Source organism: Rhinatrema bivittatum, chromosome 19, assembly GCF_901001135.1.
Source record: "Rhinatrema bivittatum chromosome 19, aRhiBiv1.1, whole genome shotgun sequence".
Taxonomy (NCBI): domain Eukaryota; kingdom Metazoa; phylum Chordata; class Amphibia; order Gymnophiona; family Rhinatrematidae; genus Rhinatrema; species Rhinatrema bivittatum.
The window spans coordinates 30354033-30381333 of NC_042633.1; the positions used below are offsets into that span (position 1 = coordinate 30354033).

Sequence of the window (27301 nt, forward strand, 5' to 3'; positions counted from 1 at the left end):
CGTTAGCTGTCTAACTTTGAATATCAGACTTAACCGGCTAACTCAACTCCTCCCAGTTATGCCCTCAGAAGGTCCCTAACTTAGTCGACTAAATTCTAGCCGGCCCAAATCTTCATTTAGCCAGATAACTTCTGAGGTATCTGTCTAAATGCTTTTGAATATGGACTTCCATAATTAAGCCATACACCGTCTGTCTGTGCAGCATCTCCAGAGGGAACACAGCTAAGAGTACCATGTACCCTGGTAGCAGTAGCTAAAAACCATGTCCCTGTCCGCGCCCGGATCAGTCCAGACCGTGGGTTATGCCTCCCTTCCAGCAGATGGAGACAGAGAACAGCTTGCAGGGCACCCACTCCTAACACGGTGTGCCACCTGCTCCCCTTCTGTATTTCTCTGTCTCCAGCAGATGAAGGTAGCAGAACCTGCGGTCCTCTTCTAGTTTAAAAAAGAAACTGCCCATGTTGTGAAGTAACTTGTGAAAGCCGTTAGGTGGCCCCCTTCAATTCCTTCTTTCCAGTGCTGTTCCTTTGAGTCCCCCGGGGTCTGCCGAGTCAGGAAGAATATGGCAGGATGGGCCTCCATGGGGAACTGGACGTTACTGGTTAGTGCAGGGACGATGTGGCTCTCGCTGACCCCCCTTTTTTTTTTTTTTTTTTTTAATTTTCCCCCAGGGCTTTGGGAATTAATATAGGTTAATGTTTTCAAGTTCATCGATTGCACACAATCACAAATCTGTTATGTGTTGGGTGACGGACTTTTGGCTGTATCCTGCTGCCCGGCCTTTAAAATGATTTCTGATTAAACAGATCAATCTTTATATTTATTTATTTTATTTAAGGTTTTTATATACTGGCATGATTTGTTTGCGTAAATACAAGAAGACAGAACGAGCTTGTAGATGGGAAGCCGTCAGCCTCTGCAGAGCCTAGGGCCAGCAGGTAGCAGGGCGAATTTAGGTTTGCTGGGAGGCCTGCTGTGGATCCTCCGATATCCATAAACTCAATGCTGAGCCAAGTGGCACTCCGGCAGGCAGGGAGTGTTCATCTGAGGTTATCCACTCTTTGGTCTTCAATGTGTGTTTGCATGCCATGCAGTTTTAATTTAGTGGGAAGGTTCCTGGTTTATAAATGAATCATCTTGTTTTTTACAACGCGATGAGTCAATGACAGTGGGGTAGAGTGAGGTTGGATATTAAGGAGGAACTTTCTAACTGTGATTCGAGCACTGAATGAGCTATTGGGGGCGTCCAGGGATTTCCTCCGGAGATTTTTTAAGAGCAGGTTAGATCCCCTATCTGTGTGGGAGGGTTTAGGTCCAGCGAATCATCCTCGGAGGCAGAAGATGACACAGATGATCTCCTGGGCTCCCTGTTTGCCCCATCTGCCTGTCCTTCTGTAGTCCTTTCCATATCAGCTTTTAACACTTCACCGTCCAGCACAGATACAATTTGTTTTTAGGATTTTTTTTTTAAATGTTGCCCATTTGATCGTTGGCTAGGCTTGGCATGTCCTAATGGGTTTCTGTTCTTCTGGCAAAAGGTTACAGAATCGTCAATCCTGACACTGTGTTTTGGGTCAAGAAAGAGGCAGCGCTGAACAGCAAGTGGAACCAGGACCTGGGAGAAATCCAGAACATTAACGTTTCCTACGCAAGTAAGTTGGAACCCCAGGACTTGAAAGGAGGGTTGGGCGAGGTCCGTGGGCAGCTGCTGCTGGGTACTTTTCTGTTTTGGAGAAGAGGGGGTAACCACCTTGTTAAGTGTTTTTTAAACTCCTGAATGCTCGGCTGCTGGGTGCATCTGACTTTGTTATAACTGCGATGTGACATTCACCTTTGGGTCAGTAAAACACATAGCGTCTCCATTTCCTTTCCCCTTTGATGGTAGAAAAGGTTCTTTTGTTTGGATCCATCTGATCTCACTTGAGCAAGGGCAGCAAGGCCTGAGAACAGGCGAGTGTGACCGGCAGGAAAATTTCCTTGCATCTGCCGAAAGAGAGCTGTGTAGTTTTGGACCCTCGCCTACATAATTCTGGACTGGTCCAGCCTGTAAAGAAACCAGTGGGCTTCTACTTTTCTGCGAGCTCTCCTGTAGTTCTGCTAAAATGCCCCAGCTAGAAAGCAGGAGAAAGTATTCGAATTTTCAAAGAGACGATGATCCCAGAGAGGCACGGCATCCTGAGAGGAGAGCATCCGTGTTATGGGAAGCTCTGGGTTTCAGGATGAGGATCTGTTGGGTGTTGAGGGTAGGGTAGTGGTCTGCTCTCTGGGCCGTGCTGCAAGAAGCTGCAGCCTCCAGCACCTAAGGGAATGGATTTAAAAATCTATAATATTTACTTCATTTCATGTTGTGTTTTTTTTTTTTTTTTTTCGCAGACTTGGCAACCCCATGCCCCGATATTCTCGTAAGGATCAAAACGGATGATGAGGCTCCTTTAAGTGACCCTGCGGACTTGGAGGAGGGAGTTGCTGGGGAGACTCGCAGTGCAAGTGGGTGTTACAGGAAATTAAATGTCAGTGTGTGCTGGAGTTGGGAGTGGGAACATATCAAGACTGAGGGGGGAACCCACCCCCCCCACCAATGGTTATTTTTTCTCTTACTTGTGGTCCTTTTTGTCCACTCGCCCTATTTTCCCCCACAACTGCGTCGAAATGATGCTTACTGAATGTACATGATGACTTTCGGGTCAAGTGGGCTCTCGTGCTGGTTTGGGGCTAAATCATGGAATAGCACGGCATTGGAGAGAGCGGACGTGATGACCTCAGTTGGGGCTGTAGCTCGCTCTGTTGTCGGAGTAGCTTCTCATTTCTATTTTCCAGGCACTTTCTAATCATATTCGAACATCAGAGAGTCGCCCCTCACAGTCTCCTTGTGCCATATAGCATGGGGAGCCATGTTGGGGTAATCCCATGGTCTGTGTGGGCGCAGTGGGATGGGCTTTGTAGGGTCTTCTAGCTTAACCTGAACTATTGCACCCTTGTGTTTCCAACAGCGTATCCCGTTGCTGATGCCGCAGTTTCACTCCAGATTAAAGAAGAGGAAGGGCCGTGTGCCCGGGACCCTCCGCATGTCGCTGGCATGGACTGTGCTTACAACCCCAGCACAGGTGAGGCACCAGTACTGTAGAAGGTTTTTCAATCCTTGAGCAAGCCTGCTTTTGGCAATCTACGTGCGCATTGAGGGAGAACCATCTGGTCCCAGGAGCTTGTGTTGCAAGTGTCCAGGCTGGTTTTTCGACCCTATTGAGGAAAGACTCTGTACAGGCTATGCCAGGGGAGAGCATAGGACTGGGAGATTAGAAACTGGCATCAAATAATTACTGCCACAACAAGGCGACAAACACTACCATTGAAAAAAAAAAGAAAAAATCGCCTTGAACAACAGTTTAAGCACTTCATATACGTATATTGTATACAGAAAATACTTTTATTAACCAGATGTCCTATCTGAAAACAAAAAAAATTGAAAAAAACCCCCACTTTTTTGAAAGGGGTTGTGGTTTCATATTTTGTGGGAGGTGGGAGGGATTAGGCAAGACAGGTTGGATGGGGGATAAGATAGGACAGAAAAATGGGATGGGGGAAGGGGGGTGAGACGGGGGTGAAATATGTTGGATTTTACAAAAGGGAGGGGTGAGGGAAAGGGTTGGGGGGGGGGAAGGGTGTGGAAGAGGGAGCATAGGGATAGCGGGGGTGCTTTCACTTGTAGGTGTGGATAGGGTTGAGCAGTGTATTATTGAGCTATTATGCCCCTTTGGATTAAATCAGAGTAGAAGTTCTCTTTCAGGTAGTGATTACCAGAGCCCCTTTGTATTAAATCAGAGTGGAAGTTCTCTTTCAGGTAGTGAATACCAGTGTCCCTTTGTATTAAATCAGAGTGGAAGTTCTCTTTCAGGTAGTGATTACCAGAGCCCCTTTGTATTAAAGCAGAGTGGAAGTTCTCTTTCAGGTAGTGATTACCAGTGCCCCTTTGTATTAAATCAGAGTGGAAGTTCTCTTTCGGGTAGTGAATACCACTGCCCCTTTGTATTAAATCAGAGTGGAAGTTCTCTTTCAGGTAGTGATTACCAGTGTCCCTTTGTATTAAATCAGAGTAGAAGTTCTCTTTCAGGTAGTGAATACCACTGCCCCTTTGTATTAAATCAGAGTGGAAGTTCTCTTTCAGGTAGTGAATACCAGTGTCCCTTTGTATTAAATCAGAGTAGAAGTTCTCTTTCAGGTAGTGAATACCAGTGCCCCTTAGTATTAAATCAGAGTGGAAGTTCTCTTTCAGGTAGTGAATACCAGTGCCCCTTTGTATTAAATCAGAGTAGAAGTTCTCTTTCAGGTAGTGATTACCAGTGTCCCTTTGTATTAAATCAGAGTAGAAGTTCTCTTTCAGGTAGTGAATACCACTGCCCCTTTGTATTAAATCAGAGTAGAAGTTCTCTTTCAGGTAGTGAATACCAGTGTCCCTTTGTATTAAATCAGAGTAGAAGTTCTCTTTCAGGTAGTGAATACCACTGCCCCTTTGTATTAAATCAGAGTAGAAGTTCTCTTTCAGGTAGTGAATACCAGTGTCCCTTTGTATTAAATCAGAGTAGAAGTTCTCTTTCAGGTAGTGAATACCACTGCCCCTTTGTATTAAATCAGAGTAGAAGTTCTCTTTCAGGTAGTGAATACCAGTGTCCCTTTGTATTAAATCAGAGTAGAAGTTCTCTTTCAGGTAGTGAATACCACTGCCCCTTTGTATTAAATCAGAGTAGAAGTTCTCTTTCAGGTAGTGAATACCACTGCCCCTTTGTATTAAATCAGAGTAGAAGTTCTCTTTCAGGTAGTGATTACCAGTGTCCCTTTGTATTAAATCAGAGTAGAAGTTCTCTTTCAGGTAGTGAATACCAGTGTCCCTTTGTATTAAATCAGAGTAGAAGTTCTCTTTCAGGTAGTGAATACCACTGCCCCTTTGTATTAAAGCAGAGTAGAAGTTCTCTTTCAGGTAGTGAATACCAGTGCCCCTTAGTATTAAAGCAGAGTAGAAGTTCTCTTTCAGGTAGTGAATACCAGTGTCCCTTTGTATTAAATCAGAGTAGAAGTTCTCTTTCAGGTAGTGATTACCAGTGTCCCTTTGTATTAAATCAGAGTAGAAGTTCTCTTTCAGGTAGTGAATACCAGTGCCCCTTTGTATTAAAGCAGAGTGGAAGTTCTCTTTCAGGTAGTGAATACCAGTGCCCCTTTGTATTAAAGCAGAGTGGAAGTTCTCTTTCAGGTAGTGAATACCAGTGCCCCTTTGTATTAAATCAGAGTGGAAGTTCTCTTTCAGGTAGTGAATACCAGTGCCCCTTTGTATTAAAGCAGAGTGGAAGTTCTCTTTCAGGTAGTGATTACCAGTGTCCCTTTGTATTAAAGCAGAGTGGAAGTTCTCTTTCAGGTAGTGAATACCACTGCCCCTTTGTATTAAAGCAGAGTGGAAGTTCTCTTTCAGGTAGTGAATACCAGAGCCCCCTTTGTATTAAATCAGAGTAGAAGTTCTCTTTCAGGTAGTGATTACCAGAGCCCCCCTTTGTATTAAATCAGAGTAGAAGTTCTCTTTCAGGTAGTGAATACCACTGCCCCTTTGTATTAAAGCAGAGTGGAAGTTCTCTTTCAGGTAGTGAATACCAGAGCCCCCTTTGTATTAAATCAGAGTAGAAGTTCTCTTTCAGGTAGTGATTACCAGAGCCCCCCTTTGTATTAAATCAGAGTAGAAGTTCTCTTTCAGGTAGTGATTACCAGAGCCCCCCTTTGTATTAAATCAGAGTGGAAGTTCTCTTTCAGGTAGTGAATACCAGTGCCCCTTTGTATTAAAGCAGAGTGGAAGTTCTCTTTCAGGTAGTGAATACCAGAGCCCCCTTTGTATTAAATCAGAGTAGAAGTTCTCTTTCAGGTAGTGATTACCAGAGCCCCCCTTTGTATTAAATCAGAGTGGAAGTTCTCTTTCAGGTAGTGAATACCACTGCCCCTTTGTATTAAATCAGAGTGGAAGTTCTCTTTCAGGTAGTGATTACCTGTGCCCCTTTGGATTAACTCTACAACCAACAAACATTCAAGGAAACCTCTTGTTGCCTGCTTTCTTTTGTGCGGTGGCTAGCTGAGCGTCAGCCTCTGTCTTGGCTTGACCCTGTGTGTTAGCTCCCGCGTTTTTATTCTTTAATTTTGCTTTGCCAAACTTTTCTTTTTTTCTATATCTTCTTTAGAACAGTGCCTTATTGAGCTCCCGTGCGGTCAGACCCAGTTTTTACTGTAAGTTTTTGTTTAAACAGTCCACTTAGCTTAATGTCTGCTTAATTATTGCCGCTGCTGTTAGGGGTCCTCTTCCACTTGCCCGACATGGGCCATGTTTTGGCAGCTACCTGCCTGCTTCAGGGGCCACGGGAAACCTTTCTGGTATCCAATTTTATGGATTTGCCATCAAGAAAGCACTTGACTCCTGCTAAAATATTTTAAAAAATGAGTCGGTTTCAACCTACATTACATTTTACTAATACAATACCACTATTCAAGTATAGGTACTTACTATTGCTGCGTCTGAAAACTTTACGTGAGGGTCTCTCTCTATCCCCACTTTAATATGGCTTTTCTAAGCCGTCCCCTTAGCCAATCACTTTGTCCTCCTCGGATCCTGGGTGCTAGCACCCTAGGGTGTTCTACTGATCCTCCTAATTGATGACGTCACCCATTGGTTTGTGTATTTTGTTGTTTTTTATTATCAATTTCGGTGGCCGAAATTGGCTGCCTAATTGTATGTTTTTTTGATTTGTGTATTTGCAGACTTGGAACCTTATTTTTGAATATTCAACTATGCTTAAAGCTTTTTGATTATTCAAAAGATGCTTAAAGCTGCTTCTTATTTTCTTAGCGGAAGCGCTCGCCTTTTGACGGACTTGAAGGAGACCTGTTGGACCTTCGCCTTCTGTCAGTCGGGCCTCTTCCCTTTCTCACGCGGACTTGATGGAGAACTATCTTGTATTTGTTTTTCCATAAAAGATCGTAGGAAATTATCTTCTATGCTGATTTAAATTTCACTCATTTTTTTCATTTTTAGTTCTTGTTGAACCTTCCCTATGCTTCAACACTTATTTTATATTTAACTGTTAAAATCTCTTCACCATCTGTAGACTCCATGTATTTGAAAGTTGCCGCGATCTCCCTATGTATATTGTATGAGCCGCTTCCTTAATGTAATACCACCATGTCTGCATAATGTCATGTTGTCCTGCTCATATGCTAATGCTGTACTTTTTGACCCTTTACCTGATCTTATCTTACAATACTTCAACTGCTTGCATAATACTTTTTTCTGCGCTTCTTTGTTTCGCTGCTATTATGTACTTTAACCAATTACTATCTCTTATCATTGCTGCTTTTCAATTCCTTTAAACTACCCCCAATCTTTTATAGGTGAGTCAAAATGTGTGCCCTGCATTATCTCTGTGATCTAGTGATCACGCATTATGTAGCTGTGTTCCTCTTCGTTTGGTGGAGGCCAATTTTTGGACCTTATAGGGCCCACCAAGGGGGATATTCTGAATTATGCTAATGTGCAATATTGGTTCAGCCCAAAATGGACCAATTTATCTCTCGATTTAAACCCTTTTGGGGCTACTGTGTCCCATGTGTAAATGAACCATTGCTCCATCTGCATAAGTTTAAGGTTCAGATCGCCTCCCCTAGGATGCTGCTTGATCTGAAATATAACAGCTACTTTGAATTCTTGGATTTGATGTCCCATCTCTTGCCTGTGATCCACCAACGGCGCCCCTTCTGTGTGGTTGCGTAGACGGCTCAGATGTTCCTGGATCCTTATTTTAATTTTCCGTGTGGTCTTTCCAATGTATATCAAATTGCACGGACACCACAAGGCATATATACATTGATGGAATCACATGTGAAATGATCCTTGAAATAGAACACTCTACGTCCTGGAATTTGTAATTGAGAACCCTCATGCATGTGTATGCACACATTACATTTCTTGCATGAATTATGACCACCTGTATGTGTCTCCTCATGTCCTACTTGTGCCTGTAGATTGGAATGTACCATAATATCCTTCAAGTTTCTTGCCCTTGTCAGCGCAAACATGGGCTTATCTTTAAACACCGGGTGCATTTGTAGCAAGGGCCAATGTTTAAGAATGCTGTTTCTCAACTTGTATGTCTGTGGTGTGAATGGTAATACATACACCAATCGCGAATTTGTGCTGGTTTTGCTTGTAAAAGTAAATCTCTGTTTGCCCATCTCGCTCTTTTGTATGCCCTTTTTATCACTGAGATAGGAATCTTTCTGTCATGTCTACGGCTTGCTTCTCATATTCTTGAACTGTGGAACACAGTCTCTGTAGCCGAAGAATTACAACATTTTATACAATGGCTTAATACATGCAATCGGAATTTACAATTCACAAGTCAGTACCGTAAGCAAAGTATACCTTTTTTAGATATTCAGATTAGGGTAGATTTTGGAAGATTTCAGTTTTCAATTTATCGGAAACCGACGGACAAGAACATGGTTTTGCATTACTCTTCATATCACCCACGAGAATCTTCCCGTAGGTCAATTTCTTTGGCTACGGAGACTGTGTTCCACAGTTCAAGAATATGAGAAGCAAGCCGTAGAAATGACAGATTCCTTCAAAGGGGGTACCCTTTCTGTCATGTCTACGAGCACAGGGACAAAGAACTTGGATATTTAACATAAGCTCTTAAAAAAATTTTTTATGGCAAGAAAAAATTCAAATGATCCCATTATGCAAGGTGGAGAAAATAATTGATTTTTAGAGAAAAATTCATATATTAAAAAACATTTTGAAAAATTTTTTTTTTGAATTACAAATAAAATAGATAAAGGAGGAAGGAGGCAAGTTAATGATTCTACCACAAGAAGGACGCAACGCCGCAGAGGCGTGCATCTCTAATACGAAACTTACCTCTTTCTTCTCAATTCATTTTTTAATTGTTTGAAATAAAGCAGTTTATCAGAACTTTTTCGTAGGTGAGAGTACGATTGTTCCCTACATGTTATTCAGACCCTGTACGTTTGGCACATGATCTAGCGCCTCTCCTTGCCTTGGTACGTGTCCACTTATGGGCTTTTGCATGTCCAGTGCTACGCTCACCCAACGTGCTATCACCCTATTGGAGATGGAGAAATTATGCTCCGTATTCCCATGTTCGATCTTGCATTTGTTGCAGTTTGTTGTATCCACCGATCCCATATCTATATCTATATACATGGTCAACATAGCAATGGTACAGAATCTTAAATTGCATTCCTGTTCATACCCCAGATCAGTCCAGACAAGTGGGTCCACCTTCTCCAGGTTCTATCACCTCGACGTCCAGGCCCGCGAGGACACAGCCTTTGCAAGGGCGCTGTTAACCAGACTGCGGGCAGCCTCTCACCCTGACCGGGAGAGAAATTACTCACCTGATAATTTCATTTTCCTTAGTGTAGACAGATGGACTCAGCATCCCGCCCCCAGCTGCCCAAGAACAGTGCCAAGGATCCGCTCATGGATTGGATATCTAATCCAGTAGTTTATGGGTGAGCCTTCATCCAGTCCCTAGGTTAGGGCACCCATATTTTTACTGGGGTTCAGTGTTTGGTTGAGTGTGTGTAATCATATTTTAAATCAAGTGTTTTTCACCAGTAGATCCACAGTGGATTTGAAGAGAATATTGGAGGGCTGATGTCACTGCAGGGGTGTATTTAGGGTGATGTCAGCTTTGCAACCTGACTGTCTCCATCTGCTACCAGGGGAGCACATAACCCACTGGTCCTGAGTCCATCTGTCTACATTAAGGAAAACAAAATTATCAGGTAAATATTTTCTTCAATAGCAAATTGCCGGCTGGGACCCGTGCTTTTCAATATATTTATAAATGATCTGGAAAGAAATACGACGAGTGAGGTGATCAAATTTGCAGATGATACAAAATTGTGCAGAGTAGTTAAATCACAAGCCGACTGTGATACATTACAGGAGGACCTTGTGAGACTGGAAAATTGGGCATCCAAATGGCAGATGAAATGTAATGTGGATAAGTGCAAGGTGATGCATATAGGGAAAAATAACCCATGCTATAATTACACAATGTTAGGTTCCATATTAGGTGCTACAACCCAAGAAAGAGATCTAGGTGTCATAGTGGATAACACATTGAAATCGTCGGTTCAGTGTGCTGCGGCAGTCAAAAAAACAAACAGAATGTTGGGAATTATTAGGAAGGGAATGGTGAATAAAATGGAAAATGTCATAATGCTTCTGTATCGCTCCATGGTGAGACCGCACCTTGAATACTGTGTACAATTCTGGTCACCACATCTCAAAAAAGATATAATTGCGATGGAGAAGGTACAGAGAAGGGCTACCAAAATGATAAAGGGGAATGGAACAACTCCCCTATGAGGAAGACTAAAGAGGTTAGGGCTGTTCAGCTTGGAGAAGAGATGACTGAGGGGGGATATGATAGAGGTGTTTAAGATCATGAGAGGTCTAGAACTCTCAAGTGTGAATCGGTTATTTACTCTTTTGAATAATAGGAGAACTAGGGGGCATTCCATGAAGTTAGCAAGTAGCACATTTAAGACTAACTGAAGAAAGTTCTTTTTTACTCAACGCACAATTAAACTCTGGAATTTGTTGCCAGAGGATGTGGTTAGTGCAGTTAGTGTAGCTGGGCTCAAAAAAGGATTGGATAAGTTCTTGGAGGAGAAGTCCATTACCTGCTATTAATTAAGTTGACCTAGAGAATAGCCACTGCCATTAGCAATGGTAACATGGGATAGACTTTAGTTTTTGGGTACTTGCCAGGTTCTTATGGCCTGGATTAGCCACTTTGGGAAACAGGATGCTGGGCTTGATGGCCCCTTGGTCTGACCCAGTATGGCATGGTCTTATGGTTTCAGCTAACATGTGAAGCATATTTTAATCTGTTTCCCCCACAATCCCGGTGTCCTGTCATGTCTATTTTTTTTTTTTTTGATACCAGGCCTTCCGGTTATCGCCTCCTTCTGCTCGCTGAACTTCAAAGAAGAGCGACCTTCCAAGGACTCTGAGAGAGGAGACGGGATCGGCAACCCCGCTATATGTGAGTGTCCCGTCCCCCGTGGAGACTTCATCCCAGCCCCAAGCTGCCGGTGCCCCTCCTCCGCTGTGGGTTTTTAGGGGAAAGGATTGTAGTCCTCCAGCCCACCCCTGCTAGTGTGGGTTCCACCTCACCGTCGGGGTGTAGATGTAAGAGGCGCTTTTCCCGCTCTCGCCTACGATGGGCAGGCAGTTACTGTACGAATGTGACTGCGTCTTCCCGGGAGTTTCCCCGCCTGGCATGGTTACTCCAGAAGTAACCAGTTTTAACACGTCTGCGCAGTTTTGGTGTTGACTCCAGGGCTGTGGGGCTGCAGCCAAGGATGTCTGTGCTTGTTTGATCCAAAAGCAGCCTCGGCAGGTTTGGCAATGACCAGAAACGTAGTCTCTCTCTCTCTCTCTTTACAGTCTTCTCCCGCCACCACCTCCGTCTGCCTGGTTTCCCCTCACACTGTTTCTTTTCAAGCTGTTTTCTGAGCTCTCCCCCTCTTTCACATCTTCCAATCCAGAAACCATTCAGACTGCTCCCCCATATTCCAGATGAGGCCGGGAACCCAGGGAATTTTGAAACCAGGTGGTCTAGCCTGGTTTGTGTTTTTTGTAGTTTAGTTTCTTGCTTGGCTTTTTCTGGCTCACGTGTCCCTAAAACAATGCCTCCTGCTATATAAATTGGCTGCTTTCCTTTGCTGCCTGAGTGGCCGACCGTCTGCCTTTCTGAGCCGAATCCCATCTCCTATTCCATACCTGCTTCCTTAATTTGGCCAAACTCCCCCTGCAGTGTTTGTTTTCTTTTGACAAATGTGTTTGTGCAACTGATTTGTAGGGCTGCCGGGGGCCAGGAAAACCACTTCCCTAGCCAACCACTCCCCTCCCCCACAACCTTTGTTGTGGGGGAGGGGAGTGGCTGGCTAGGGAAGCATTGATGATGGTCGCCCCTTATTCTCCACGGATGCTGGATAACAGAGGTTGTTCTGCTACCTTTCATCTATTTAGGCCACTGGTTCTCAACCCAGTCCTTGGGCCACACCTTGCCCGTTGGGTTTCCAGGCCACTCACAATGAAGAGTCACGAGGTGGATTTGCAGGCAAGTCTCTCCTGCGTATTTATTGGGGATATCCTGAAAACCTGACTGGCTGGGTGGGAGGACTGGATTGAGAGCTCCTGAGCTAGGCAAATTGTGGATGAACTTAACGAACAGCGAAGGGGGCTGGGTTCCTGGGCTTGTGCTGCCTCCACTCTCCTCTCTAGGCTGGTCAAACCCTAGTCTGTTCATCCCTGCGGTTTGCAGATCCCTGGGCCTTTCTGCTTTCCAGGGTTTGTAGTGGTACTGGTGAGCTATTAAGCATCTGCTTATCCACGGGTGCCCCAGGAGTGTCTAAAACCATAGGCATGTTCTTTGTCTTCCAACGACAGGTAGTTCTGGTTTCCAACCTGACCAGTTCTTGCAGAGGAAGCCAGAGGATGAGGAGCATGTTGGTGCGGATCCAGGAGCTTTGGGAAGCGCAAGCTGCCCTGCCACCGGTGAGTGAATCTTTTCGTTGTCTGCCTTGTTGATGACCGATGAGTTACTCTTCCCAGGGCTGGGAAAAGTGTCCGTTTCAGTGAGCGACTGTTCACCACCCCGTGACCAGAGGCCATCCTGCAGCCGGTGATCAGACACGAAAACTGGTGTCTGTTCTTGGCGGTTATCCCATCAGGCCCTGGGTGATACGTTCTGCCATCCATGGCAATCCTTTTGCAATGCAATCGGACGCCGCTCTGCGACCTGGAGAGTTTCATTTTCTCCATGGTAACGCGGTGCCAGCTAATCGGCTCGCGCCGAGCAACCTGTTCCCTGTACGTACCCAGATCAGTCCAGACTCTTGGTTTTTGCCTCCCTGCTAGCATAAGGAGACGGAGAAAGTTTTTTACTGACACTGCCTACATAATTTCATCTGCCACCTGCAGTATAGTCAGGAGGCTGAGGAGCACACTGTCAGGAATTGAAGGTCCAAGGACGTTAGGCAGAGGCCTTCTGGAACATCAACCGCCTGGATGCCTGGGCAGTCAGATTGGTGGGTCTACAATTCAGCCACAGACTCCAGGGTCAAGTGGTCCATGTAATGTCGGACTATGCAATCAAGAGCCAGCAGGTGTCACGGGAGATAGATCTCCTTATGGAATGGGTGGAAATACATCTACAGATGATCTCAGCCTCCCACATCGCAGGAAAAGACAACGTCAGAGCAGGCTTTCTAAGCAGGGAGACTCTGGATCCAGGAAAGTGGGCATTAATCGGCCAAAGCCTTTCAGCTGATGATGGATGGCTGGAGTCTCCCGTCCATTGAGCTGCTGGCCGCATCCCACAATGTGAATGTTTCTTCAGTCGCAGAAGAGATCAGTGGTCCCTGGGGATCGATGCGCTCATTCAGACCTGAGCGGAAGAAGAGCTGCTATCCGCCTTCCCTCCATGGCCCCTGCTGAGCAGCAGGGTCATTTGCAGAACAGAGCACCACAGCTACTAGTAGCTCCGGCTTGGCCCAGGGGTCCGTGGTATGCGGACATTTGGAGACCCCACCGCACAGGGGCCTGCTTCAGCAGGGATCGGTCCTTCGCGAAGATCCGACTCTATTCTGTTTTCCGGTCTGGCCCTTGAGAGGGCTCGCCTGCTGAAGCACGGATATGCGGTGGAAGTAATTGCCACCTTACTCCATGTGCGGACGTTCTCTACAGCCCTAGCGTATGTGTGGGTTTGGAGAGTATTTGAAGCCTGGTGCGAGGAACACAGTGTTTCCCCCTCGGGCGGTCAAAATTCCACTGTTCTGGAATTTTTGCAGGACGGCTTGAATAAAGGTTTGACCCTTAACTCCTTGAAGGTCCAGGTGGCGTCTCTCTCCTGTTTCAGGGGTGACGTGAACGGAACCTGCCTGTCGGCTCATCCAGACATGACCTGTTTTCTGAAAGGGGTGAAGCACCTCCGGCCACCCCTACGGTGGCCGGTTCCCTTGTGGAATCTTAATCTGGTATTGGAGTTTTTGGCAGGGCCCTACTTTCGGCTGCTGCACAGTCCTTCCTTGCTTTTATTAACCCTGAAAATGGTGCTCCTGGTGGCGATATGCTTGACACATCGCATCTCTGAGCTACAAGCATTGTCGTGTCTGCAACCGTTCCGCCAGATGACTGCAGGAGCGTTACAGCTTCAGACCGTTCCATCCTTCTTGCTCAAGGTAGTCTTTTTATTTATTTATTAATTAGATTTTCCCATAATTATCAAGGAGTTTCAATAATACATTTATAATATTCCCGCGATACTTTCATAAACAATAATTGATGTAAAACAATAACATATTACATATAATATCCATTTGAGACTCCGATAATTATAACAGGTTATATAAACAAAGAAAAAGGGAGATCCAAGGTTTTATAAGAGCAATAAAGAAGTAATAATATAAAGGAAAATTAAAGGAGGAATTTAAACATTCCTAATACCCGTGACTAGCTAAGGCCCAGTTCCCTCCGTCCTATAGTTATCCAAAAAATAACATAAGAACATAAGAAAATGCCATACTGGGTCAGACCAAGGGTCCATCAAGCCCAGCATCCTGTTTCCAACAGTGGCCAATCCAGGCCATAAGAACCTGGCAAGTACCCAAAAACTAACGCAATTGTGATGACTCAAAAATAAACATAGCGATTTATTAATATACATCATACATTTACAAGGATGTCTTATTGTTATTTTAGCTCCCAATTGCCTTGCTTCCTGGCACATCTCCAACATCTTTTTTTCTACGAATCTGTGTAGATCTTGTAACATCGGGGTAAATCCTAATCTTCTGACCAAAGAAATGTTTTTCCCTATTACGGAGAAGAAGTTTTAAAACAGACTCTCTGTCTGCCGGAAAAACAAAAGTACACAGCACTGTACCCTGGTATTCAACTTGATCATCCGTTGAAGTTTCAAGGAATGCAGTAAGGTCTGTACCAGCATTCAGAGGCACATTGGGCTCCATTGATACCGCTTCACAATAAATATTAGATGCTATGCTTCCTATTTCTGTCGGGAATTGGAGAATATCTGTCTTTTTTTTTTTTAAATTGGTCTCTTAACGAGACAAGTCTTATGGAGGGAAAATTTAGAATCCTTAAATTTAAATGTCTCTGGGTGTTCTCCAAGTTTTCAATCTTTTTTTTGATGAAATTAGTTCATTTTGTACTAATTTTGCTTGAACTTCTTGTAATGTGGTGACTTTTACATCTATTTCTTTAATCTTAGTGTCGTGCATGTCCAGCATTGGTTTTATTTCTTGAACATTTTCCTGTAAATGAGTCACTGCTGTAGTCAGTGTTGTAATGGCTTTCTCTAGGGTAACTCTAGCGTTCCACACAGTCTCTAAAGTTATTACTTGTGGTCTTGTTAATTTTGCACTGAGGTTTAAGCTGACCTCGCTCCTCCGGGAAACCTCTGAAATCCTTTGAATTTCGTTTGCCTGTTCCTCTCCCCCCCCCCCCTCAATGATGTTCGCCACGGCGTCTTTGCTCGATGTACCCCGCCTCTCCATGGCGGCTTTCTCCTCCTTCCACTGTTCCTCATGGGTTGCAATGCCCTCAGCTATATAAACAGCCTCTAACTTGGATGCAACCACCGCTGCCTGTTACCCAGCCGGCCTCGTCTGCCGCGGGATCCAGACCTGGACCCTGTTCGTGCTGGAAGTAGGGGGGAGGGAGTCTCGGGTGCCCCAGGACTTAGTGATGCTTGTGTGTCCAAGAGCGATGTGCTGTGCTCCTCCCCCGTCGTTCCAGCGGACCTCCTCTCTGGGGTCGATGCTACTGCCCTCAATCGTCGGTTGGGAAGGGATCGGTAAGGCTGGTGCAGCGCTCTCCAGCCTAATCTTCCCCTTCCTCTTAGTATGAGGCATGCTACCGCGACTCTCGCTGCTGTTTCAGGAAAAGTACCGATCCCGAGAGCTGCTTCTGCTGCGGCCTCTCCTTAGAATGCCATCTTGGATCTCCTTGCTCAAGGTGGTCTCCAGAATTTCATTTGAATCAGTCCAATTCGTTGCAATCCTTGGGTAAGCACAAGGTCGCGGAAGAATACTGCCTCTGTCGTTTGAATGTCAGTAGACTTTTGGTGCAGTATCTGGAAGTTTCAGAACCGGTCTGAAAAACGGACTACTTATTTGTCTTTTGTGGTGGAAGGAAGCAGGGCAAACCAGCTTTTGCAGGCTACCATAGCTCATTGGAATAAGGAGGTGGTCTCGAGAGCCTATGTGGAGGCAGGAATGCCACTACCTTCTCAGGTTAAAGCTCATTCTCCTAGGGCTCAGGTGGTTTCATGGGTGGCAGCTAGGCCGCTCTCTTCTGTTGATATTTGCCAAGCGGCGATGTGGTTCTCCTTGCATATCTTCTCCAGGTTCTATCATCTGGACGTACAAGCCTGAGAGGACGCAGTCTTTGCAAGGGCGGTGTTAACCGGACTGCGGGCAGCCTCCCGCCCTGAGCAGGAGTAGCTTTTGTATATCCCATTGGTCCTGAGTCCAACTGGCTACACACTAGGAAATGGAGAAATTACTTACCTGACCCATCCAGGATTTATTTCTGATTTCCCCATGCGGATCGTTAGGCAGCTCGTGGTACGGAAACGCTGAGCCGGTTGCGACAGCTAGGGCAGTGATTCCAGTTCTTGTAATGAGCGTGGGATGGGAAGGTATTTTATCTACTTCATTGTCACAACAAAGCATGGTACTTTTTGCCTAATTCTGGACTTGAGGAAGGGTGAATACAGTGCTCAAGGTTCCATGTTTTCGAATGGAGACTCTGAGGTTGGTTATTGCGGCGGTTTGCGCAGGCGAGTTTTTGGCTTCCCCTAGATCTGATGGAGGCATAACTGCATGTACCCCATTCTGAAAGGCCATCAACAGTTTCTGCAATTCATGGTTCTTGGTCAGCATTTTCAGTTTCAGGCCCTTCCCTTCGGGATGGCCATGGCTCTATGGACCTTCGCCAAAATTATGGTGGTGGTAGCGGCCGTGTTGTGTTGGGAAGATGTCTTGGGGAATCCCTATTTAGACCGGCTTATCGCAAAGTCCGAGGACCTTTGCCGCAGTTGATTCAGAAAGTGGTCGGTTTGCTCGAGTCGCTCGGCTGGGTGGTGAACCTGGCAAGGAGTCACCTAGTTCCTTCGCAGTGCCTGGAGTATCTAGGAGCCCAGTTCGTCATGCAAAAGGGCAAGGTCTTTCTCACAGAGGAGTGGGTTCGAATCTGCAGTGGCAGGTGAGACACTTGTTGATGTTGCTGATGCCCAAGGTATGGGATTATCTGCAGGTTCTAGGCTCAATGGCTTTCACCCTAGAGTTAGTACCGTGGGTGTTTGCTCATATGAGACCTGTGCAGAGGGCTCTTGTCTCTGTGGAAGCCGCTCTCGAACGAGTTTATCTTCCCTCTGCTCTCAAGGGCAAGGTGCGAGACAGCCTGTCTTGGTGGTTTTTAGGTTCCAGTTTGCTGCGTAGAGTTACACTCTAGGTTCCCTATTGGGTAATGCTTACTTCCAATGCCAGTCTATCTGGTTGGGGCTGCTTTTTCTCAGCATCAATAGACTCAAGGTCCCTGATCTCTGAAAGAGGTTTCTTGGTCTATCAATCGGTTGGAGACCAGGACGGTGTGCTTAGCTTTTCAGGCCTTTATGCTGTTGGTAAGGGTCCTTTCGGACAATGTGACTACGGTAGCCTATATCAATTGGTAGGGCAGGACCAAGAATTGAGCAGTGGCCCAAGAGACTCCGGAATTGAGCAGATAGCGATGTCACACACAGCTTGAGTAGAAAATGTCCAAGCAGATTTTTTGAGACACAAGATGTTAGATCCAGGGGAGGTGGGAGCTGTCAGACATCAATGCAGCTCATCCAAGAGAGATGGGGTTCCCTTCCCATGGATCTAATGGCGACTCGTCAGAATGCCGAGGCATTTCAATTTTTTAGTTGAAGAAGAGCATGGGGCAGATGGCGTGGATTCTCTGGTGGTATCCTGGCCTTGGTGGGGGTACTGCTTTTGTCTTTCCTCCTTGGCCGCTCATATTCAAGATGTTACGATGGATAGAGACACATCAAGGCGAGGTAATATTGATGGCTCTGGAGTTTTCGCGTTGGCCGTGGTTTGCGGATCTGGTCAATTTGGCCATGGCTGGACCGATAACATTCTGTCATCTTCTGGGCCTTCTTCACCAAGGTCCCATATTTTCAGAGCAAGCAGCTCACTTTTGTCTAGTGGCATGGCTTTTGAGGGGAGGCATTTGAGATGCAAGGGCTATCCCAAAGTGGTGGTAGCGATGCTGTTCCAGACTAGAAGAAAATCTGCTGATCGGTTGTATGTGAGGGTCTGGAAGGTTTTTGAATCCTGTTGTACTGAGCACGGAGTTTGGGCTCTGGAAGCTTTGGTGGTGGATGTCTTATCTTTTCTGCAGGGAGTTTTTGTCAAGGGCTTGACTTTAAGCTCTCTTAAGGTTTAGGTGGCTGCTTTAGAGGCTGCTTTAGAGGCAAGGTTGAGGGTTCCTCCTTGACTCATCCGGATGTTCGATTTCTCTTGGGTGCAAAGATTTTGCTTCCTCTGGTGCAGAGAATTTGCCCAACCTTGGAATCTTAATCTTGTCCTCAGGAACTTGTGTGAGGCTCCCTTTGAACTGATCAGAAGAGCTACTCTTAAGGAGATGTTGCTTAAGTTTGTTTTCCTGGTGGTGATTGTTCGGCTAGGAGAGTATCTGAGTTACAGGCTTTATTGTGTCGTGATTCATTCCTTAGGATTTCCAACTCTGGGGTGTCCTTGCATATACGGTACCTTCCTTTCTACCGAAGGTGGTTTCACGTGAATCAGACTGTAGAGCTTCTAGCTTTGCCAGATATGGATGCTTCTGCTTCTCATGCGAGAGAGCTTAAGTTTTTGGAGGTTCGCAGGACACTATAAAGATATCTCAAGCTTTACTAATGATTTTAGGAGGTTGGATCATCTTTTTGTTCTGTGGAGAAGTCCGAAAAGAGGTTTCCAGGCATCTAAGGCTGTTTGCATGGTGGCTTAAGGAGGCTATTGGGTCAGCTTACATGTCCAAGGGTTGCCCGATTCCTGAGGGTTTACGTGCTCATTCTATGCACGCTTAGGCGGCCTCGTGGGCGGAGGCTCAGCTAGTTTCTCCGCAGAAGATATTCAGGGCAGTGACTTGGAAGTCCCTGCATGTTTTTGCAAGACACCATCATCTGGATGTGGGAGAAACAGGGTCTCATTCCTTCGGCAAGAGTGTTTTGCGAGCGGTTCCCTCCCAGGAGTCTGGACTGATCTAGGTACGTACAGGGAAAGGAAAATTTTGTTCTTACCTGCTAACTTTTGTTCCTGTAGTACCTCAGATCAGTCCAGACCTGCCCGATCTGTAGAAGGGGAGAGTTGTCTGCTCATTCTATATTTCTGGTTTCACAAATGCAGACTGATAAAATTTCCCCCCACCCCAAAAAAAGTGTTTCTTGTTGGTTTTCTTAAGCTTGGGTACAGGTCAGTACTGAGGGGGGGACTGCAGGTGGCACACAAGGTTATGTTGCAGTGTCAGTAAAACTTTCTCTGTCTCCATCTGCTGGCAGGGAGGCAAAACCCAGGACTCTGGCCTGAACTGTGGTACTACAGGAACGAAAATTAGCAGGTAAGAACCAATTTTCCTAATTGGCTTCGGAAAAGGCCTGGTCTACTCGGGAAGCATCAGCGGACATTATTCAATATACATAGCACACAATAAAAGAGCGTCTCTCTTTTTCTGTGCTGATTGTGATGTAGTGCAGACCCTCCCTCCTCCTGATAGCGGAAGCCTTAGCTGAGGCCGCAGCATTGACTGCAACAATTTCCGTTTCAAAGGGGGTTTAAACGTGCAGTCAGTTGGTAGCCCTGTACATGGTCCCATATTCTGAATTCTGCCTCTCCCCACCTCCCTTCGGAGGCTGACCTGGCTTTTCTCCAGTCATCCATTGTCCTTACGGAGGCGAGAATCCAGTCGCATGAAAACTCTTCATGGGGGGAATCTCACTGGCCACTTGCCCAGCTGCTCCAACAAATTCAAACCTGGGCTTCCCCGTGACGGTAGGAAACAATGGGATAAGCCCAAGCTTCAGTTGCCGACTGCTTTTTCCAGTTCTGGGTCAAACGTTCCTTGCTGGTTGTAGTATTTGAGGCTTGTGAGTGATTGTCTGGGCTTCCGATCTTCCTAATTTTTGGGCGGGTAGGGGCTTTTTTCCTCTCTTCCTGTCTATTTTCCTTTGTCTACCACAAAAGCCAACTACTACACACACGGCACAATGGTTGTGTAGAAATTATCCCCTAAGTTTTGGAGTTACTCCTGGCCGACAGCTGTGAGCACTTCTCTCGTCGTGGGCTGTGTACCCAAGAGAACAGCTTGTAAAATAGGGAAGCAGGTATAACATACATCGCTAATAATGCATCTTATATCCCTAGTTCCTTACGTTTTATGTCTTAGCAAATTTATTGTTTTCGTCGCGTTCATTGCTTATTCATTAGCTTCATGTATAATTATTGCTGTCACTATTATGCAAGGCTAAGCACTTCTTTAGTGTAACTTAAGTTCCAGGTGTAACTGCTTTCTTTAAACCCTTTTTTTGTTCAGCCTGAAGCGTTGCTGCCTTGACCCATGAGCCACTGTGCAGTCGCAAATGTTAGCCTGTCATGATCTCTAAAACCCATAGACCCCAAACCAGTTAGGTCCCTCTGATCTCTATGGTTGCGTCAACACAACTTTGAAATTTGGGAGTCCTAATAGCTATGATGGTGCTGGAAAAAAAATACCCTGAAAGCTTAGTAAGGTTAGGGTGACACGTCATGTATTATTGGCCTACAGCAAATTCAGGGATGGTGGGTTATCTCAATTTCCATGTTTGTCACGAGGCAAAACTTGGGCAATAATGAATCCAACTTTGTGGAGAACTTGCCAAATGAGAAGCTCTTGTAGTAAGAAGCAACTTAAGTCTTAGACAAAAATCTAGGTTGGCCGCCTAAACTTTCTGTAAAAATTGAGTGAGAAAATACGTTTTTAGATCTGTACAAGATTGAACAGAATGCGCTCTCAGTGCTGAAACCCAGGAAAATATCCCACCAGCATTATTGGTAGATTTACTCCCAATGTTCAACATTTTGCTGGCTTAATTGAGGAAAGGGACTGTGCCTTCTCTTTACGGTGGTCAGACCCAGTAAATAAGATTCCCTGCGCTCTGTCCTTCCTTACAGATCCTGAGTTTAGAAGAACGCAACCAAAAAGCAGTTTCTATAAAGCTCAGCTGTTCGGGCTTTGTAGGCGTGATGGGCGCTGGTTACCTCTGGGGTTTTTGTCTTCTTTTTTCCCCATGAGGAGGGGTGATCTGATTGGGCAGCTGACTCGAGGTTTCTTATCGTATGTAGAGTACCTTATTAAATGATGGCCGATACAGACTGAAATGGCTCAGCCAGACGTCTAGGGCAATAACTGCCACTCTGTGCAGGTTACTTGTACACGGCAAGTGTACCGCCCGTTACCCCGCTGCTTCCTTTCCAGCCTTTTGCGACTAGGGATCCTCTTTTACCCACACTGTTTTGAGTTCCATCGCCACCGCCTCCAGGAGGGGCAGGCAAAGGCATCCACCACCTTAAGGTGAAAGTAAAGTAGTCCTTCTAACGTTCCCACGTGTACCTTCCTTTTCACTGGAAAAGGTTTGTGTGTCACACCTTTCACATAGTGACAAGACTGCATCATATATACCCCGGAGAAGAGAGTTGGGGGGGTATATACTTGAGTCCTCCTATGTTGGTTGCCTCTTTGTATTGCTTCTATCCTCTGTCCTGTTTTGAGAGCTGAATTACAGAACTGACCACAATGGGCCGGGTGGGACCTCACCTGCGACCTGTATTAGGAGCATTATCACCTCCCTTTTCCTCAGGGCAGTGAAGAAACCAAGGCATAGCCAACCGGAAAGAGAGGAGAACGGACCCTTAATACATCTGTGACGAGTTTGAGAAACAAGTGATAGGTGACAGTTCAATATAAAGGTTACCTTAATTCTCTTTACGAAATGATTCTTGGTATCTGAAATAAATTTTGGCTTTCATATTAATCCAACAGAGGATGGAAGTGGGAGGCACCCCGAGGATTATATGGCAAGGTCGAAATCGCCGGAGCTGGCGTTTAAGAATAGTAACTGGACGGCATGGCGCTGCTCTGACGGGGGAGACCCTCACGGCGTGCGGCAGAGCATGGCAGGCAATCGTCGCGCCTCCCCAGGGAAGAAGCTGGCTCAGCCGCAGAAACGGGGGAAGGATTTCAGCCGCCCGCCACGAGCCATTCTGCCACGGAGTGTGGACCTGGGGGAGAGACCTGGCGCCGCCAGCGTCGGTGGGACTCTTGTCACGTTGGAGATCAGTGACACGGGGAGGTACGTGGAACCGAGCTGGAAGCTGGAAAGTCGAAAAGCGAAGCGCTCGGCAAACGCTGGCGGTCCTCCCTACAAATGCAGCGTGTGCGAGAAAAGCTTTTCCAAGGCGTACAATCTGAAGGTTCACAGAAATGTCCACACGGGGGAGAGACCGTATAAGTGTCCTCACTGTGAGAAAAGCTTCACTCAGAACTCTGGCCTTGTGATACATCGCCGGACTCACACGGGCGAGAGGCCGTACAAATGCATGGAGTGTGAAAAGACTTTCACCCAGATCTCCCACGCTGTCAAGCACCGGCGCACCCACACAGGGGAGAAGCCATACAAATGCGCGGCCTGCGAGAAGACCTTCAGCCAGAGCACGGGCCTTCTGACCCACCGGCGAATCCACACGGGGGAGAAACCCTACAAGTGCGTGGAATGTGGGCGGTGCTTCTGTCATCACTCCAGCTTTGTGGCTCACCAGAAGATGCACAGGAACTCTGACTCCTGGAAATTCTAAAGAGAGAGCCCCTGCGGCAACCTTGAGAGATCTGTAAGGCATCTCCTTGGGAAAGACTTCTAAAAAGAACAAGACTCATTGGTGTATCATGGTTTTTATCGCCATATGTGGCAGGGTAGCATTCTGGGAACAATTGTGCCAAAGCAGATGGGGGATGTCTCGGCTAGCTTTATTGATGGGGGAGATGCTTCTTGAGCTTAATTGTAGTGTCCTTGCTTGGGAGCCAGAAGGTCATGCTAAGTAGCATGCCATCATACCATGTGTAGTGACCTAGAAATAAGATCGAATGGGGGTGGTAATAGGTTACTGGGCCAAGCTAGTATTTTCAGGAGCATAGACCCTAGAAAGTTCCTTTGAAAACAGCCACATTAAAATGGTAGTCTGTCTTGAACAATCCTTGGTTGGTAGTAGGTACAAGCAGCAAACGTAAGTGTCCACCGGTCTGCTGATTTTTCTCCTCTTTCATCTCCATCTACAGGCAGAGCTTGTAGCTAAAATTCTGTGTCTGCCGCTCACAGAACATGGAGCGCCTACTAACTGAAGCAGTACTCTAAATACCTAGGCCTAAGAATGGGTTCAGGCAAGAAAAAGAAAAACAAGTTTGAAAGGCACATCATTGAATATCACAGTACTCGAGAGAACTCCAACTCAACAAATGGAAAAAGGAACATCTTTAATTTAAAAAATAAAAATAAAAAATCCAATATTCAACAAATCATAAAAATTCAAAGAGCTACAAATGAAATCTACCCATACACAAAAAATAAAATCAATCAAGAAAACAAACCAATCAAAGAGACACTAGCAAGGGCCCAAAAGACAAACACAAAACAAAGCAACAAAAAAAAACCAAACAAAAAACCCCGCCATACAAAAAAAAGTTTCTTAAAATACCCCACTGGGACAAACTCCTGCAGAGTTCCTTAGGCTGCAGCAATGTCCAGTAAGGGACATTGTGCATTGTTGCATTAAAGGAAGGAAAAAAGCTGTAAAAATCTTCTCAAGCTGAAGGCAATTCATGGACAAAGTTCTTGTACATAGAAAATGATTTGTGGCAAACAGTGAAACACTAGAAAGAGCGCTCACCTTAGTCACCCGTTGAGTATGTGAGGGAAGAGACAGGGAATAAATCACGTTAGGCTTCTGTAGCTTAAAAATCTGAGGTGATACCACTGAAGTAGTTGGGTGAGATGAGTGGATGTGGTAAAATTGTTGTTTGGGGATACCCGAGGTCCCATCTTCGGGCAAAGTACTGTAGTTGGCGTAGATAAGAGTGGATAATACTGTTAACGTGAGCCACCCCAGTAGAAAGGATGGCGGTGCCTGGCACACTCGAGGGCAGTGGTGGGAGGATGCCTGTGGTTTGGGTTTAGTTGGGAACAGGATGGAGAGGTGACGTCCTATATTGGCATCTGGCAGGAAATCTGCCGACTGTATATCACCCAGCATTTTTGTTCAGCAAGTTCTGCAGAGCTCATTATGTAACTAGTTTTAATTTATGGGTTTGTTCCTTAATATGATAAATTCAATACTGAGTGGCATTAGCCCTGGTCTTCATCTCCAGCATCCAAACTGAGGCTATTTAAGAGTGCAGATTTCTTAATTTATCCTAAAAAAGAAATACTTACACAAAATCAAACAGGATGACATGAAAACACCCCTGTCTGCCTGTTTTCCTTTCCTGTTGCAATATTGCAGACCCTTCTTTCTCTTTAACCCTCCCTCCCCCCCCCCCCCCCCCCCCCCCCATCACTGTTGAGGATCCCCTATACCTGCCTTTCTGGAATTCTGATACCACTTTAGACCTACCGCATCCCCTGGAAGGTGTTTTTCATAGACGCACACCACCCCTTCTACACGATGGTTAGATATTACCATGGCTGGCTATTGGATATGGGGCTTTGCTAAGTTGGGCAGCCGCTTCTAGAAATTACGAGCGGCGAAAGACGCACATTAGATATGCGGAGTCCGTTCTTTGCCCCTTCCCCTCCCAAACTTCCTCGCAATGGTGAACGAGAGCAATAGCTTTAGCCAGGAGGGTACCCTGGTTCATCCCAAAGGGCGTAGTGTTGAAAATTGATTTTGAAGATGGCCATGTTGGTGTGAGCATTGCCGCAGGAGTGGCTTTGTGATGCCCAACTCTGCCGTCCAGCCATTTGATAGCCTAGAGGCAGCTGGTTGCATCACCCAATTCCGCTCTTAAAACTTTTTTAAGCATTAATAAAACGGTAATGTAATACCTGTTTGGTGCTTGCTCATGCAAAGGTTTTTGGACGATGGCCCTTGAGCTCATGTCTCCCATGTAAATGATGCCATCTACGCCCATTTTTCAGAGGGCATGATGTTTTTACACCTACATAAGGACAAATACTGCACAGTTGTAATCACCTTTTATCGCGAGGGGTGTGGACCCAGTTGTTCAATTCGTATGCTCATCATAGATGAAGCGAGACTCCAATTGCTCGTAAGAGTAGATATCTGGATGGTTGCCTCTTAACCCCCTCTCTTGTTAGTGGGAGATTTTAAAAACGAGAGCTTTGGGCAGCATGTGCATTATAGTAGTTGCTTATTGGGGTTTTACTTAGTCATAGAGTTTGTCGGGTTGAAAGATGGCCAAGAGGTCCAGCCATCTTCTGATTGCCTCACAACTCTCAGCTATGCCAGGGGCTTCCCAAACCTGTCTTGGGGACTAGTCAGTTTCCATGCTATCCGCAATAAATATGGGCGAGAGAAATTTGCTTGTACTGGGTTTCAAGCATGTGCTGGTTTATCGCATGCGTGTAGAACATTTTGAAAACCTGACTGGCTGTGAGGAAGCCCTGCTCTGGTAATCCGGCAGAAGGAGCAAAACACCACTGTCCAGCTGTGAAAAAATTCCTTCCTGACCCCCCCCCCCTCCCAAGTAGAACAACCAACATTTTTCCTAGTATGTAACTATTACATTCCAGTTGATTTAATGTTGTAGTCATAAGAACATAGGATACTGGGCTTGATGGACCCTTGGTCTGACCCAGCATGGCATGTTTCCAACAGTGGCCAATCCAAGTCACAAGTACCTGGCAAGTACCCATTCATTAGATAGGTCACAAGCTACTATTGCTTACTAATTACTGTCCTAGCAGTTTATGGATTTATCCTCTAGGAACTTATCCAAACCATTTTTAAACCCAGCTACACTAACTGCTGTAACCACATCCTCTGGCAATGAATTCCAGAGTTAACTATGCGCTGAGTGAAAAAGAATTTTCTTCCATTTCTTTTAAATGAGCTACTTGCTAACTTCATGGAGTGCCCCCTGGTCCTTCTATTATCTAAGAGAGTAAGTAACCGATTTACATTAACTTGTTCAAGTCCTCTCATGATCTTAAAGACCTCTATCATATCCCCCTCAGCCTTTTCTTCTCCAAACTGAACAGCTCTAACTTCCTTAGCCTTTCCTCATAGGGGAGCTGTTCCATCCCCTTTATCATTTTGATCGCACTTCTCGGCACTTTCTCCAGTGCAGCTTTATCCTTTTTGAAACGCAGTGACCAGAATTGCACACAGTATTCAAGGTGCGGTCTCGCCATTGAGCGATACAGAGGCATTATGACATTTTCCGTTTTATTTGCTATTCCCTTCCTAATATCGGTAGTTCCTAACATTGTTTGAAATAGTCAGCCTGGTGTGCTGTGGCGATCAAAAAAAGCAATGTATTATCCACTATGACCGCTTAGATCTCTTTCCTGGGTGATAACTCCCAAGACAGAACCTAACAGTGTAACTGCAGCAAGGTTTATTTTTCCCTATGTGCATCACTTTGCACTTATCCAATGCCAATGCTTTATCCTATTTTCTTCTGTTGGATCCTTCTTCCAATTTTTGAATGAAGATCTTTTGGCTAAAATAGCCTTTCACCTCAACTTTTAACCATGCCAGTGATCGTTTTGCCGCCTTTCCACCTTTCTTAATGTGTGGAATACATCTGGACTGTGCTTCTAGGATGGGTTTTTTTTTTTTTTAAAACAATGTCCATGCCTCTTGCACACTTTTTACCTTTGTAGCTGCTTCTTTCAGTTTTTTCCTATATTCCTCATTTTATCAGTCTCCATTTTGAAAGCTTAGCACTAGAGCCGTGGATTTGCTTACTGTCCCCCTTCCAGTGATTAATTCACATTTGATCATATTATGATCACTATTGCCAAGCAGCCCCACCACTCTTACCTCTCACCAAATCCTGTGCTTCTGAGAATTAAATCTAAAATTGCTCCCTCTTTCGTTGGCTCCTAAACCA

At 45.5% G+C, this 27301-nt stretch overlaps 1 protein-coding gene across 1 annotated transcript in view; it reads left to right on the forward strand.

Moving 5' to 3' along the window:
• The window catches only part of LOC115080319 (zinc finger protein 850-like), a 63992-nt gene that overhangs the window by 6418 nt on the left and 30273 nt on the right, over window positions 1-27301 (forward strand). Inside the window, 6 exon segments of the mRNA XM_029584469.1 lie at window positions 1539-1652; window positions 2374-2487; window positions 2991-3104; window positions 11007-11105; window positions 12515-12622; window positions 22217-23020. Of these exon segments, the coding sequence (XP_029440329.1) occupies window positions 1539-1652; window positions 2374-2487; window positions 2991-3104; window positions 11007-11105; window positions 12515-12622; window positions 22217-23020 (1353 nt within the window).